Consider the following 14,290-nt stretch of genomic DNA (forward strand, 5'->3'; position numbering starts at 1 on the left):
CCTCAGATCACTATATAGTTTGAGCAAGTCGTCTGATACACTGTATCCAGTATCGGTAAATCACAATACAACTGAGAGACGATGCACACTTCTCACTTCTGCCAATAGATGGCGACACACTGTTACAAAAAGTCCTCATTACATTGTTTCGTTGCACTGTGTTTCTGTGACTTTTAGATGTCAGCGGCACATTCAGTTTTCTAAAAACAAACCAACAAAAAAGCCAGAATCTATTTCGTAAGTTATGTCTCGGATATGAAAATATTAAAAAGCTTAATGTTCTACAACTTAAACTAGTAGTAAAATAATCTAAAACTTTTGACCTCTGAGACCAAACAGCTGGAGCAAAAATCTTACTAACTTTACTTTGGTGTTGGAAGCAGGTGCCAGTGCTACTAGGTTGAAAATGGCTGACGACTTCGGTTTCTCGACTTTTGACAACGGGGTACATGGGGTTGAAGAAGACCCAGCAGCTGCGTTTCTAGCTCAACAAGAAAGTGAAATAGCGGTGATTGAGAATGATGACGATGGTTTCGGGACCCTGGAGGAAGCAGAACAGCCACCCCAAGAATCGCAGTCATCTCCCCCTCAGTCACATCCCGGTGGGTTTGCTTATTTAGCTAAGCTAGCCAGCTAGCTATCCATAGTCATTGACAACGCAGTAACGATGTATTGTAACCTCTACATGACCTCTCATACATGGAGTGTGTTATGTTTAAGTCATAACCTTTTTTTAAATTATTATTATTGTTGCTGTTGTTTAAATTACACTCAGTAACAGCACTTCAGCATGTTGATTGCTAATAACTCGTTAGCAAGCTATTACCTGGATCAGCTTCTAACCATATCATCCTACACGAAGTCAAGAGTGATGGGTGGCTTTACGTTTGCTAATGTTCAGTTGTTTACCACTTCATTTCAGTTGTTTTGTTCATTTAATTTGTTTTTCTTAAAACAGTTGCGTTTCTAAATACCCGTATTTTGATGTTCTACAGAATGTAGTGTAGATTGCGCTTCCCTTTAGAAACAGGTTTGACCTGTTGATACAATGAATTGAATCTTGAAACTGTCATTCCAAACGCAGTGATATTGCCACATAACCAGATGTGTTTATCTTTGGTCTTTTGCCGTTCTTCTCAGCGCATTGGAGTAAATGGGCTCCCCGATAGAAATACGGAGTTGAGACATTAACTAATTTCACAGTACATTGAAACGTCATCTTCAAAGATGTAATTTGTGATGTCAAGCGAAATTTCCAGTAATAGATAGAGAGATATATTTTTTTACTCAACGCTACATATGATCTTTTAGGGTAGTGGGATACAAAGCAAGATACTTAGGGTCCTTTTGAGCAAAAACTTCAAGTCACTCTTTTTCCATGTGTTTCCTAATAGGCTGCAGTACTAACCAGACTGGAGTTTTCACATTCTTGTGATATCTGCATTCTTTTAGAGATCTTAGTAACTTTGCTGGCTCTATAAAGAGAGTATTTCCTGTGAGGTGTTCTAAATTATTGTGTTCTCAGTCCTAGAGACAGACGCATTTGAAGAAGAACCTGCAGCAACAGTAAATGGAGACATGTTTGAGGTAAGAATCACTTTTATTTTCCTAGAAAGTGAATTATTCTCTTCCGTATGAGGATATGGCTGTTAACTGTTATTGGTGTATTTGTTTTGTTCGTCTTCCTTTTACAAATGGACAAAAGGTATAGATTCCAAATTTTACTTACTTTTTGTGACTGTTTACCTCTAGACTGCCAATGGCACCACTGACAGCTATTCAGCTATTGCCCAAGTTGACCAGCAGAGACAGGAGCCAGAAAGCCTTCGCAAATGGAGGGAGGAGCAGAGGGCCCGTCTGGAAGCTTTAGGTACTAAGATGTTTGACCAGTTCCATGTTGCCGTTGTTTAAAATATGTGAATGCCACACAGTAAAGGGTGAGGTTATTGTTAAGCTATTTATGCTGCGTTCTGTTGGACAGATCAGCATTATGGCTCCTTCCTTGATTGAAGTTCATCGAATTACATGGGGGGACATATATGTTTAATTATTTTGTATTCTTCATTTTAGACAGTTGATTGTATTTCTCCTTCATCAAGCCTCTTTCGTAACATTACGTTTAATTAGAGATTTCATTTCACTAGGATTTGTTTGACCTGCGTTTTATTCACAGATGAATGTGTTTAATCTCTTTTGTCCAGTGACAACATTTACATGGGCGTTTTGTTTGTCCTTAGATTCGGCTTCCAAAGCGGCAGAGGCTGAATGGAAAGAAAAGGCCAAGAAGGAGCTAGAAGACTGGCACTTGCATCAGAATGAGCAGATGGAGAAGAATAAAGCGAACAACAGGTTTTTATTTTGATTACAAGTATTTTGACATGTTGGACTGATCACAAACCCTTTTGCCAGATTTTGTAGTTCTCTGTCTCTTCTGAGGATACACAATGAAACTAAAGTTTGTGATTGAATTTCACTTATCATAGCTCTCAGCAACTAACACATGAAGTATTACGACAGTCTAAGTATTTATTTATTTATTTTTAAGTATGAGCTACCCTCACACAATATATATACGTTTATTTTGAAAAGAGTGTTGAGCAATGCTATGGAGGTACTTATTTTTGCCTTCTAATGTGAGCCTTTTTCCATACCTTTCAACAGACTCTGTCCAAGTCTTGCACGGTATAAGTTTGCAACTATGAATCTGTTATTCCTCTGATGCTCCATGCACACAGAGAAGACTGCTTTTAAACTACCAAATCACACATATTTAATGTCTGCCTAGTCGAGAAACATAATCTGATTGAGGATTTGATTTAAAATTAGATCCTTCCTCAGATTTGATAGCTTCCTTTCTCCTTTCCCTCTCACTGAAGTGAGTTCCTCAGTTTGTTTTCAGAACACATTTGTAACCTGTTAAAAATTTCCCCCACCTGTTTAGTGAAGCACAGCATTAGATACACCAGAACTTACAAACTTTCATTTGTCTAACTAATTTACATCTTAACAAATTAATCTTGCCTCTGACCTCTGTAACTTAATCCTGGTTCAACCAAAGCTGAATTTGGTTAGCTACCTGGCTGTAGGGAAGTTTTCTGTTATGCTGTTGTAATGGTATAACAACATTTAATCACTTTTCCCCTAATCAGTCTCAAATCAATTTCCTTCTTGTTCAGTCTTCTTGGTGTCATGAGTTTTACGTGACTTAATGCACTTCTAACACCTACTTATGTGTGTTACTTGTGTGACACTGACTGTTTTTCTTCTCTCTCTCTCTTTCTCTCCTTCACTCCTTTTTTCTCCTTTCCTTCCTTTGCTGTCTTGGCTACTTGCCGTAAAGGATTGCTGATAAGGCTTTCTACAAACAACCTCACTCTGATGTGATAGGCTTTGTGTATGTTTACCTTAATATGTTCACTGCTCTGTCCTGCCTGATATCACAGACATGTGATATCATTGTAAACACATAGTTCCGCATTCTTTGAGCATGGGTGTTACAAGCTTAAAAAAAAAAAACAGTTTTCATCACTTTGTGTGAAACAAGTCATTTTTAAGGTACCTCTGGAACCTTATATTCCCATTAAACAAAGAGGAGAATAATGCATTTCCATATGCTTTTGAAATGAAGTGCTGCTCGTTGCATATCATGGCTCACTTGGGCATGGCACGTCTGTGATGCGCTTTGTGACGTCCTGACCCTATGACCTTACGACTAAGCTCTTCCTGTTTTTTGTAGGGCGTCAGAGGAGGCCTTCCTGAAGGAATGTGATGACAATAGCCCCGGATCTGAGTGGGAAAAAGTGGCAAGGCTCTGTGATTTCAACCCAAAAACAAGCCGCCAGACAAAGGATGTCTCTCGAATGCGCTCTGTGCTTATATCTCTTAAACAGACACCCTTGGTTCGCTAAAATTGAGGTCCCTTTTTTGTCCAAGCTTTTCTCTCTTTCCTTCTTGCACTTTATATTAGCAGTGAAGTGTACACTAATTGGTAATATTTAAAGGTTATAGAGGGCATTCGATATATTGAAGCTCCTGATCTATTTAGACTCTGCCCTGGTGTTTCTGCCTTGTCAAAAGATTTTCTGCCTTCCATTCGTACGTCTTCATATTTGCCAAATTTTTATAAGGAAAAATTTTGTCCACAGCCCTAATCATGTCAAGGATTCAATCCAATGTTTATGTATGTCTGTTTAATGTAACTGTTACACACACACACACACCATGAAAGTTGAAATGGCCTAAGAGCCTGTGAGAGACCATACAAAAAGAAAGTTCCTAATCTTAAGCCTTAACACTCTTGGACCCATCTGTTACATGTAACCAAGACTAACAGTAGCATAAGATGTAATAAGATGCCACTCACAATACAGTATGTTTCTGTGCCCATCCATTGCAAATAATGCCTCACAGTCAGGTCTCAAGAATACTGAAATGTTTTAAAACTCTGTGTCAGCATATTTTCATGGGGTCATGTAAAGTAGATCCACAGCTGGCTACTTGCAGAATAGTTTTGTTTCTCTTTTGAAGCCTAAGGTGTCTTGTGTGCTAATTTTCCTTGATTTGAAGATTATGTTTACTCAGAACTATAGCAGTTACCATGTGCAAATTTAGTTTCATTTGACTGAGTTCGTATTTTATCGTTCACGTTTCCCCAGTGAAGAGTGGCTGACTGTTTTGGAGTTTTCAATATGTTACTGATGACCTGTTACATGCTTACACATAACTTAAAGCCTTGCGGAAATGTAACTTTGACCACTGTTACAAGCTGTTGATTTTAACTAGTTTATTTGCACAATATAATCTGAATGTCTCTTGACTGCCAAAGATTCCATTGAAATTTTCTAATGTCTGTTTCATCTGGAGTGCCGTCACTTGAAATTGCTAACATATTTTTATGCCGATACATCTCTTACTGCAAAGTGTGCTCTTCCTGAAGTTGTGCAAGACATTGTTACATTTCATAAACTTCTCAATAAAACGGCTTAACTTTGTTCATGACCAATATCAGGAGGAAACAGTGTTGAATTATTGTTTTAATATCTTTAAGGTGGGAGTCCTCAGTCATTGTATACACAACAATGAGCTTGATATATAGCATAGACATGCATTTCAGTATCTGTGGTCAGACATAGTCACCAGGGAAATTCAAAAGAGAGAAAAAAAAAAAAACAGGCTACAGAACCTCCAAAGGGGTAAAATCAGTTTGTGGAGTCAAATTATAAAAAAAAAAATGACTACAGGTGTTTCCAAAACACCATGAAACTTATTAAAGCTCTAGAAGAGCACATTGTGTGTGTGACCTCTAAGGATTCAGTGTCTGTCCTTTGAGGTAGCCTTTATTACTCCTTTTAAAAGGAATTAAATTATATCTTAAACAAACAATCGAACTTGCACTGTGCCTTTTAAACATATCATTCAAATAATTCACAGTTCAAATGATTACATTTCTGCTGTTGAAAAAGGCTCTCCTCAGAGTGTACAACACCGCATGGTGTCATTTTGTGTTGCCTTCCGCCTCCTCATTCATTACTTAGACTTCAGTGCTGTGGTGGCAACACCAACTATGATGGCGACAACAGTAAATCCTTGGGCAAAGATACGTGCCCGCATCAGCAACTGAGACTGGCGAGTTTTTCCTTGTCTGAAGGCACTGAGACCATATATCAAAGCCCCTGCTGTTCCTAAGCAACCTGGAGAGAGACAGATAAAAACAGAGACATACAATTTATTTCATGCTAGTATTGTTATGAAAACCCAAGCTAAATAAATATAATGAATAAGAGTGGGATGCAGGAAGTTGTTTAGTGCACCTGTTTTCAGTATTATTAATAATTAGTGAATTCAAATTTTAGGATGCGTTTTATGATGACCCATTTTTCCCCCTTAAAATAACTTTGTTCTGCAAAAGCCTTTTTTCTTCACCCACAATCTCAGTATAGCTGGCAAACTGGTCTATACATTATCTGTCTACCCGAGACGGTGCTCGGGGCCATTCCAATATCTAAAGCTCCAGTTAATTACAAACGGTATGTTCCCCAAACCGTGTACGGACTCATCACAATGACTTTAAGTTTAGTTATGTAATTCCTAAATTATCATTATTATGTAATAATCCGTGACTGTGTCAACTTTCACCGCGGCAGATCTTCACAACAAAGCCTAGTTTCAAGTCATGCTCAGTTTCCATATGAAAAACTATATCAAGAGGACAGTGGTCGGTGCAATGTCACTTTTCTGAGCAGCCAACTAGCTAAGAAGCAGACCAACTTGGCATATACAATTTGGTAAATGGGGGGTGGCACGGATCATACAGTGACATTAACGAAATCGTGTCTTTCAATGGGAATTACGAAATAAGGACAATCGGACACGAGTATCAAGAAAACAAGATATGTAATTCCTCAGTCCAAAATTTTGTCACCAATGTATCTCCTCCAAACGTAGGCCTAATGAGGTATGCCTTGCGTAACTCACCAATGGGGACGAAAGGGTTTTCCTTTGTTTTCCTTATGAATTTATCCTTGAACCCCTCTTCTTTTGCTCGTGGCAATGGGGTAAATCCTTCAATGACGGGAGGCTTAGATATGTCAAAGGGAACTGGTCCAGACTGTGGTGTTTTGACGACTTGGTCTCGCTCAACTGGAGTTGATGCAGCTGCCATTCTTGCAGTAGTATGTGGAGTACAACATGTTTCACGTACTACATAACCCAGGAGGACCGTATGTTCCTTTAAAAAAATGCCAAAGTACCCATGGTTCTTTGGAGCCACACGTTGGTCAGCTGACAACGTCGTTCCGAGCAGAATCAAGGGAAGTGTAGTTCTTTAGTGGGTCAAAACTTTACAACTTTTTGAATTTAAGAGGATATTTTGAAATGATGACTTCTTTGTCGTACATTTGAATCACCTTAGACTTTGTAATGTAGAAAAGAGCTGAGATGGCATATTGTGTCCTATATGTTTAAAAATCCACACACATAGGAATGATCAAGATGGCCACTGACAGACGAGTTCAAAGAAAATAAAAGCCTGAGCAGAAAGCATGTGGACTATAAACCGAGCTTTATGTGGACTATAAACCGAGACATATTGTCTTCTGTCTCTTACCAAAGATTACAGTGAAATAAAACCAGGCAGTCATAATATCTGATAGCTTGTTGGGGGAAAAAGGGCTGAAAAACTTTTATTGTTTAGCTAACTGTAGACCTAAAAATGGGCTATATGAGCTATATGACATGGAAACTTGTTCGTGAAATTATCCCGTGTCAGAGAAATCCTTAATCAATCAGGAAGTCTCTCTGACACAGTACAAATGTAGTTTGTATCAAAAAATAGTTTATAGCAATAAATAAATAAATAAATTCACACAGACGGTGAAACTTGGAAAATGGTATTTGTCACATATACTAAAGGCCTCAACTGGACACTGGTATAATAAGACAAAGAAAGTGTCATTTAACACGTTACATGATGGTCCATATCAAATAGATTATTAAGATAGAAAAGAGACTTTAATAAGCCCAGTAAATTATCACATGTGCTATGACTATGAATGGTGCATAAGAAATACAGTGTATGTACACTTATTAAGGACAAGCCTTTTACTCTGCTTCCTTTCTTTCATTGCGCGCGCGTGCGTGTGTGTGTGCATGTGTCACAAGGAGGGCAGACTTGTGCATTCCTACTGTTACATCAACAAAGAGATATGTTCATCACCTTGTTGTACAACTTCACATGGATGGAGAATTATGCCGTTTATTCTAATTTATGCATTATAGGAATATCTTGAAAAATATAAGCCCGAAATGCAAGTCGTAAAAAGGAGGAGAAAAGTTAACGGATGTATTGACAGCGGATGAGGTCTCCAAAACTGCAGACAGATTTTTATAAAATAGACTGAAGAGTGTTTGTGACTGTAGATGGCCCATAGAAAGGCCAGATGGCAGACCTTCAAATTTGTTCAGTCATGGGAAGTACAATAATTGTAATGCAATAAATGCAATTCCGGGGGGCTAACACTGCCACCAAGTTCCAGACTTCTTTGTTGCAATTATTTAATTTTATTAAGACACCTCATGTGATGTGCACTTCTTGCACAAACGTGTCCTACTGACAGATACTTCCGGAGTGAATTATTTTACTGTACAGTAATAATAACGTACAGAAGGGGGGAAAACGTTATTGACGAGATTTGGATTACGTGTCTAATAACGTTGCTTCTATACGTCAGTTCGTTTCGCTGAGGACTGGCGAGGTAAGATGGCGGCGCCAGAGGAGCAGGAATTATCTCAGGCGCAGACCGAGAAACTCCTTCAGTTTCAGGTTGGATACATTTTTCCTTGCTCTTTTAGAAGGCTAACGAATGTTTGCATACCTGCCAACAATGTAAACAGTTTACATACTGACTGTTCGAAAATCTTCATTGGAGTTAAATTCTCTTAAAATAAGCAGCCAGCAAGTAAGCCAGCTAGCTTGCTTAGCAAGCTAATGTTGCTAAGTTATGTTGGCCAGCTAGCTAGTTATCTATTTAGTGGGCATAAACTCTTGCTAATATAGCTAGCTGTGTCGTTTGTATACACTCCAGCTAGGGTAGCTACTATCTCAATTTTAGCTAAGCTGCATTAATGTACATGATGGCACGACTATGATGGTTTGTAGCGAGTTGAACATGGGTATAATCCGTTTGTAGGTGATAACGTCACGTTTGACACCATTTCGCAATATCGAACCAAATATTGACAAACATGTTAAGTTATCAAATAGAACAATACACATTGGCTTACTACCAAATATCACTCAACATTCACGATTCGGTAAATGGACATGGTATATTAACCTATTTGCGAGAATACGGTTCACATTATAGTTAGGTTTGGTTACTCATCAAACTTCGTGAACACGTTAGTTAGCTGGCCAGCCTGTTAGCTAGCGTTGTTAATGCACACATCCACCACTTGCTATGTAGCCCTTTAGTATGTTGCACGGCTAAGGTTTCGTATCGGTTTACTTTTCTTGCAGTTGATTGTCGCCGCTCCTTATGGTTCGCTTAATGGAGATGACGCTTTGATATAAGCCCATTGCCTACAATTTGTCACTCCTGATAAGCTCACTTGCTTTTGGGTCTTGCTTCTCGTATCATCTCAGCACTGCTTGACATTAGCTTGCTATTGGCAGTGTATGCTATGTTCGAAACTCAAACCGGACACAGTGATAGTCTTAGTTGATTTACTGGTTAAACACATCAATTAAATTAGCGTTTAGTTAGAGCTTTACAGTTAAACAGATTTGTTTTAGCGTTCATGACGACAATATTATTTCCCTTGGGAACACACATTGGCAATATAAGTTATATAAGTTGCCGGCTGTCGTCAATGTGAAAAAGAAACCGAGCCTTTGGAGAATTCATATATGTTACTTGAGTTGGTTTATTCACGCAACCTCCCTGTGAAGATATGGAGGTATTATACTTCACAGTTGTTGGCATCTTGTGAGTTCATCAGGCTTAAAGTGAAATAACCTTTAACTATTCTTCAGAGACTTAAAAGAGTCAGTTGTCTTGCGAAGAGCTTCTATTGGGGGTGTGACTAATGATTGTCCATGTGCTCACACAGGACCTGACAGGCTTGGAGTCAATGGACCAATGTCGGCGCACGTTAGAACAACACAATTGGAACATTGAGGTGAGATTCATTCTTTTGATTAGTGACAGCTTTTTGACAGGGCCTTCATTGTCTTTTCTTTGCTGAATTGGGATGCTTTTGACAGAGCGAATGGGTTTCATTTATCTCAATCTCTCTTGCTTTTATAGGCAGCAGTACAAGATAGACTAAATGAACAGGAAGGAGTTCCTAGTGTTTTTAACCCGCCACCCTCCAGACCTTTACAGGTCAATACAGCAGACCACAGAGTGTATAGCTATATTGTCTCAAGGCCACAGCCAAGAGTAAGTGTTTTTTTGGTTTTATTAAACAGCAAATTGTATTCGTTTTAAAAAGAACATAAGCTTTGATTTTGTTATCTCTGTTTAATATTAAGAACTGCTCAGAGAACATCTTATAACTTTGCACTTCAGCATAGTCCTCTTATTATAAAGGACTAAATTATAGTTATGGTAAAGGCTGTCATTAACATTTTGTTTCTACTTCTGTCAGGGCTTGTTAGGTTGGAGTTACTACTTGATAATGCTCCCCTTCAGGTTTACATATTACACACTTTTGGACATCTTCAGGTAATAACGAATGTGGTGTAACAATTCATTCTTGCTTGAGATTATTAACTGTACCATGTTCAAATATTTAGACTAAGCCATTTTAATTGCTAGTTTATTCAGTGGTGCCATGCTTATACTTTGTGTGATTCTCGCTCCCCAGGTTTGCTCTGCGGTTCATTCGGCCAGACCCCAGAGGTCGTGTCACAGATCCAGTTGGAGACGTGGTGTCCTTTATTCATAGTTTTGAGGAGAAGTATGGCCGATCACATCCTGTTTTCTACCAAGGGACTTATAGTCAGGTCAGTTTGAATGGGGTTTTGTTTGTTTGTTTTTGTTTTTTGTGTGTGTGTGTGTTTTCATGTTTAGCAATTTATGCAGGGAACATAGTTATGCACACATTCACACACTGAGAACATGCAGTTTTGTGGTGATTTAAAATTGGAAAAGAACGGATTCTTTTCAGCGAGACAGTATCAGGTCATTTAGCTCTCATTGGAAAGAAATCAGTTTGTTCTTACTACTCAAATACCTAAATTCAACATTGATTCATAATTTGTAAACAATAATTTGCTGTGTAAACAAGGTGATAATATGTATGAGGATAAGTTAGGATGTTCAGTCTTCCTGAAAATGGATCCCCAAAAAGATCAACAATTTCCATTTTAAATTTCCACAGCACAGTCCTCTTAAGTAGGTTCAACCTCTTCTGACAACCAGCAGTGTAAATTGCTCATACTGAAAAGTCCAGCCCTAAAACGTGTGGATGAATTATCTATCTATCTATCTATCTATCTATATATCCATCTGCCCATTCATTTGTTGTCCATCAATCGGTAAAGATTCCCTTAGTGTCTTTTTGTAAGTGTAACTTTATATCCATGAAAGGGATTCAATATTAATGGGTCAGTACTGTATGAATTTTTCAGTCCTTCATCATGCAAATGATGTACCTGTAAGACAACTACTGTCACCTAATAAATGATAAAAGTAAGGATATTTTTCCAGTAATTCATCCTCCTTTTAAAATGACATATTGGTCACTAATTAACAGTTAACAGATTAGAGTTTTGTGATTGCTCTGCTGTTCTGTGTGCTGTAGCAATAATAACAGCTGTTTAGCAGCGTTGGCTTCATCTATTGTAAATGTGCTCTTTGTAATCACATTTTATGTCCTTTTCGTAGGCGCTGAATGATGCCAAACGGGAGCTGCGTTACTTGTTAGTTTACCTACATGGAGACGATCACCAGGACACAGATGAATTTTGCCGGTACGTCAAGTCATCGTAAAATGGCAGCATTCTTTCTCTCCTCAGCTTCCTCAGGCTTTCATGTGACGCTGTGCTCTGTTTTTTTTTTTTTTTTTTTTTATATCCCCGTTTAGAAACACGTTATGTACAGAAGAGGTTGTGAACTTCATCAATACAAGAATGCTCTTCTGGGCGTGTACCACCAGCAAACCAGAGGGATACCGAGGTACCTGGTCTCCCATTTTTGGCGCGCGCATGTTCAAAGGAATAACTTTTAGCGCAGATAAATTACCAAAAGGTCATAGCTTCTAACTGACTTTGAATTCTGATTTGTATGGCTTGTGAAACATGCACCAAACAAAGCATTTGTTTGTGTGTGTCAGTGTCTCAAGCTTTGCGGGAGAACACATATCCCTTCTTGGCCATGATTATGCTGAAGGACCGGAGAATGACCGTGGTTGGTAGGCTGGAAGGACTGATCCAACCAGAAGACCTAATCAACCAGCTCACTTTCATCATGGAGGCCAACCAGACATATCTGATGTCAGAGAGGCTAGAGAGGTGAGCAGTGCTTCACAGCTGGTTTCCAGCAAGCACAGGGTATATTTTGTTAGTATCAGCATGTTCCTTGGGTTGAGTGAGCTTTCCAGTAAGACGTGAACAATGAATTTTTCCAGAAGAGAGTCAAGTATGACATACCATGTGCATGACTCAGTAGAGACAGGAGTGATTGTGTGTGTGTGTGTGTGTGTGTGTGTGTAATCCAGGGAGGAGAGGAACCAGACCCAAGTGCTGAGACAGCAGCAGGATGAGGCCTACGAAGCTTCTCTCCGAGCAGACCAGGAGAAGGACAGGAAGAAGAGAGAGGAGCAGGAACAGAAACGCCAAGAGGAGGAGAAGGCTCGTCAGAGCATATTAGCTGAGGAAAGAAGGCGAAGGGTGAGTAACTTTGACAAATAAAAATGAGAAAAAGGATTAGAGAGCCAAGGATTTGAGATTATATGTCCAACGTGGAGCCCACTCACTCTCATTGTTCATCGTACCGGTCTGGGAAATTACTCTGTAATTACACAAATATATTCAGACTGCAATGCAGCGGTACTGGAGGCTGTTCAGTGGCTGCTTTGTAACAGACCTAACAATGCCTTTTGATTGTGATACAGCATAACCTTGAGTGCCTCGTAACTTTCATAATGAAGAACTACATACTAGAAACAACAACAAGGACATAGTTTCATTCAAGATATTTTTCATTACTAGGAATTGTGATTTATACCTGAACCATAAAGCCCTACCACAGAGACACTTCTCTACAGACATTGTGGTTAAGTGAGAGAGGGTACTTACAATTGTGGCTCTTGCCCACCTTGAATGAAAGTAGTTTTGGTAACCTCTATATAAGTGCAAAATTATTTTAATAAGGGAAGGGAAGGTAAACGGATAAAGGCTTTATGAGGTGATTGTGGATAAAGCGTTACTCTGTTGCAGTCAGGAAGCTTTAAGGGCTAGAACTGTTTTACAAAAGTAATTCTGACAGTGATGTCATCTAATTATAAAACATGATGGTTTTCAGTTTGTCAGTAGCATTAGATTTAATACTCTAATATGACACCCCCCTTTTTTTTTTTTTTTTGATGTATTTTGGTTGTAGACACTTGAGGAGGAGAAGGAGCGCAAGTCTGAATGTCTTCCTCCAGAACCAGCCATCAATGACCCAGACAGTGTCAAAATAGTGTTCAAACTGCCCAACGACACACGAGTCGAGCGGAGGTTCCTGTTTGGGCAGTCTCTAACGGTAATGGCGCTCCTCAAATTTCACAGACCTAGTTCGGGAACCATTTAAAAACTTGTTAACTGACCTTTCTTTTCTTTTCTTTTCTTTTTCTTCTGTTGCTAGGTAATATATGACTTCCTGTTTTCCTTGAAAGAAACTCCAGAGAAATTCCAAATAGTAACAAACTTCCCTCGCCGGGTCCTGCCTTGCCTGCCCACCGAAGAGCAGCCCAACCCTCCCACGTTGAAGGAAGCAGGTCTCAGTCGCTCTGAGGTTCTATTTGTGCAGGACCTGACAGACGATTGACCTTCAGCTGACCTCATCCTCTCGCAGCGTTTTCTTTCCTTTTTGTTTTGTTAAACAGCCATCGTGCACAAGGGATCACTGAAATAAACCTATGTTGGAAAGAATTTAGCCCACGTCCCCTCCAGTAAGGTTCGGTAATATCAGATGAGTGCAAGGTGAACGACTATGTAAATACATTACCTAGATATTTAAAAAAAAAAAAAAAGACAACAAACAAGCCTGAAATTCACTTTACAAATGTAAATCAAAGTTGACCTTATAATGCATTTGTCATCTAATGACCAAATGAAAGTTGGTGGTGAAGTATCAGATGGGGTGTCGGCAGTTGCTGAGACAGATGAAAAAGGCCACAGTGTTGAGTTGTGGCCTTGTCTATATAGAATAGTACAAGTCTGCCCATAGTGTGCCTGTGGTAATTCATAGATGCCTGTTTCGCCCATGTACCATCTGAATGGGCTGGTCATGTAAAGATGTAATTTTCCAATTCTAAATTAAACATTTTAAAATGTTGTGGTGGTTTGATTTTGAGAATATTCTTGTTCAAGCATTTGGTAACCTTTGCATTGCAGCCTGCTGCTGGACACTGCTAACCTTGAAGCCATGTCAGTTTTAATATTTTTGTAGGTATGTGGAAAAAAAACAATAAAAATGTTAAACTAATATATGAGTAAAATATTTCTTTTAAAGCATATTATTGATGAAGGCTGTAAGACAATACATGTGTTTTTGGGAAGTCATCCTGTAAGGTGTGGTGT

General features: G+C 38.9%; 3 protein-coding genes across 4 annotated transcripts; 2 read left to right on the forward strand and 1 right to left on the reverse strand.

Moving 5' to 3' along the window:
* The first annotated feature begins 151 nt into the window (after positions 1–151).
* Positions 152–5,011, forward strand: cltb (clathrin, light chain B). Of its 2 annotated transcripts, XM_030765057.1 has the most exons (7): positions 152–237; positions 384–602; positions 1,532–1,587; positions 1,753–1,870; positions 2,238–2,349; positions 3,341–3,394; positions 3,737–5,011. In XM_030765057.1, exons 2-7 carry the CDS (start codon positions 407–409, stop codon positions 3,906–3,908), a joined length of 708 nt encoding a protein of 235 aa, XP_030620917.1. In that variant the 5' UTR covers positions 152–237; positions 384–406; the 3' UTR covers positions 3,909–5,011. The 2 variants fall into 2 exon arrangements, with proteins under 2 accessions (XP_030620917.1, XP_030620916.1); XM_030765056.1 differs by lacking the exon at positions 3,341–3,394 and having other exon boundaries at positions 1,526–1,587.
* A 9-nt stretch (positions 5,012–5,020) lies between these two features.
* Positions 5,021–6,693, reverse strand: higd2a (HIG1 hypoxia inducible domain family, member 2A). The gene is made up of 2 exons (XM_030765058.1): positions 6,475–6,693; positions 5,021–5,690 (listed from the first exon to the last, which is right to left on the reverse strand). Exons 1-2 carry the CDS (start codon positions 6,659–6,661, stop codon positions 5,527–5,529), a joined length of 351 nt encoding a protein of 116 aa, XP_030620918.1. The 5' UTR covers positions 6,662–6,693; the 3' UTR covers positions 5,021–5,526.
* A 1,558-nt stretch (positions 6,694–8,251) lies between these two features.
* Positions 8,252–14,174, forward strand: faf2 (Fas associated factor family member 2). The gene is made up of 11 exons (XM_030766492.1): positions 8,252–8,320; positions 9,610–9,678; positions 9,807–9,941; positions 10,150–10,226; positions 10,369–10,507; positions 11,391–11,476; positions 11,590–11,681; positions 11,839–12,016; positions 12,223–12,394; positions 13,107–13,250; positions 13,353–14,174. Exons 1-11 carry the CDS (start codon positions 8,258–8,260, stop codon positions 13,533–13,535), a joined length of 1,338 nt encoding a protein of 445 aa, XP_030622352.1. The 5' UTR covers positions 8,252–8,257; the 3' UTR covers positions 13,536–14,174.
* Positions 14,175–14,290: the final 116 nt, after the last annotated feature.

Source organism: Chanos chanos, chromosome 2 (genome assembly GCF_902362185.1).
Source record: "Chanos chanos chromosome 2, fChaCha1.1, whole genome shotgun sequence".
Classification (NCBI taxonomy): domain Eukaryota; kingdom Metazoa; phylum Chordata; class Actinopteri; order Gonorynchiformes; family Chanidae; genus Chanos; species Chanos chanos.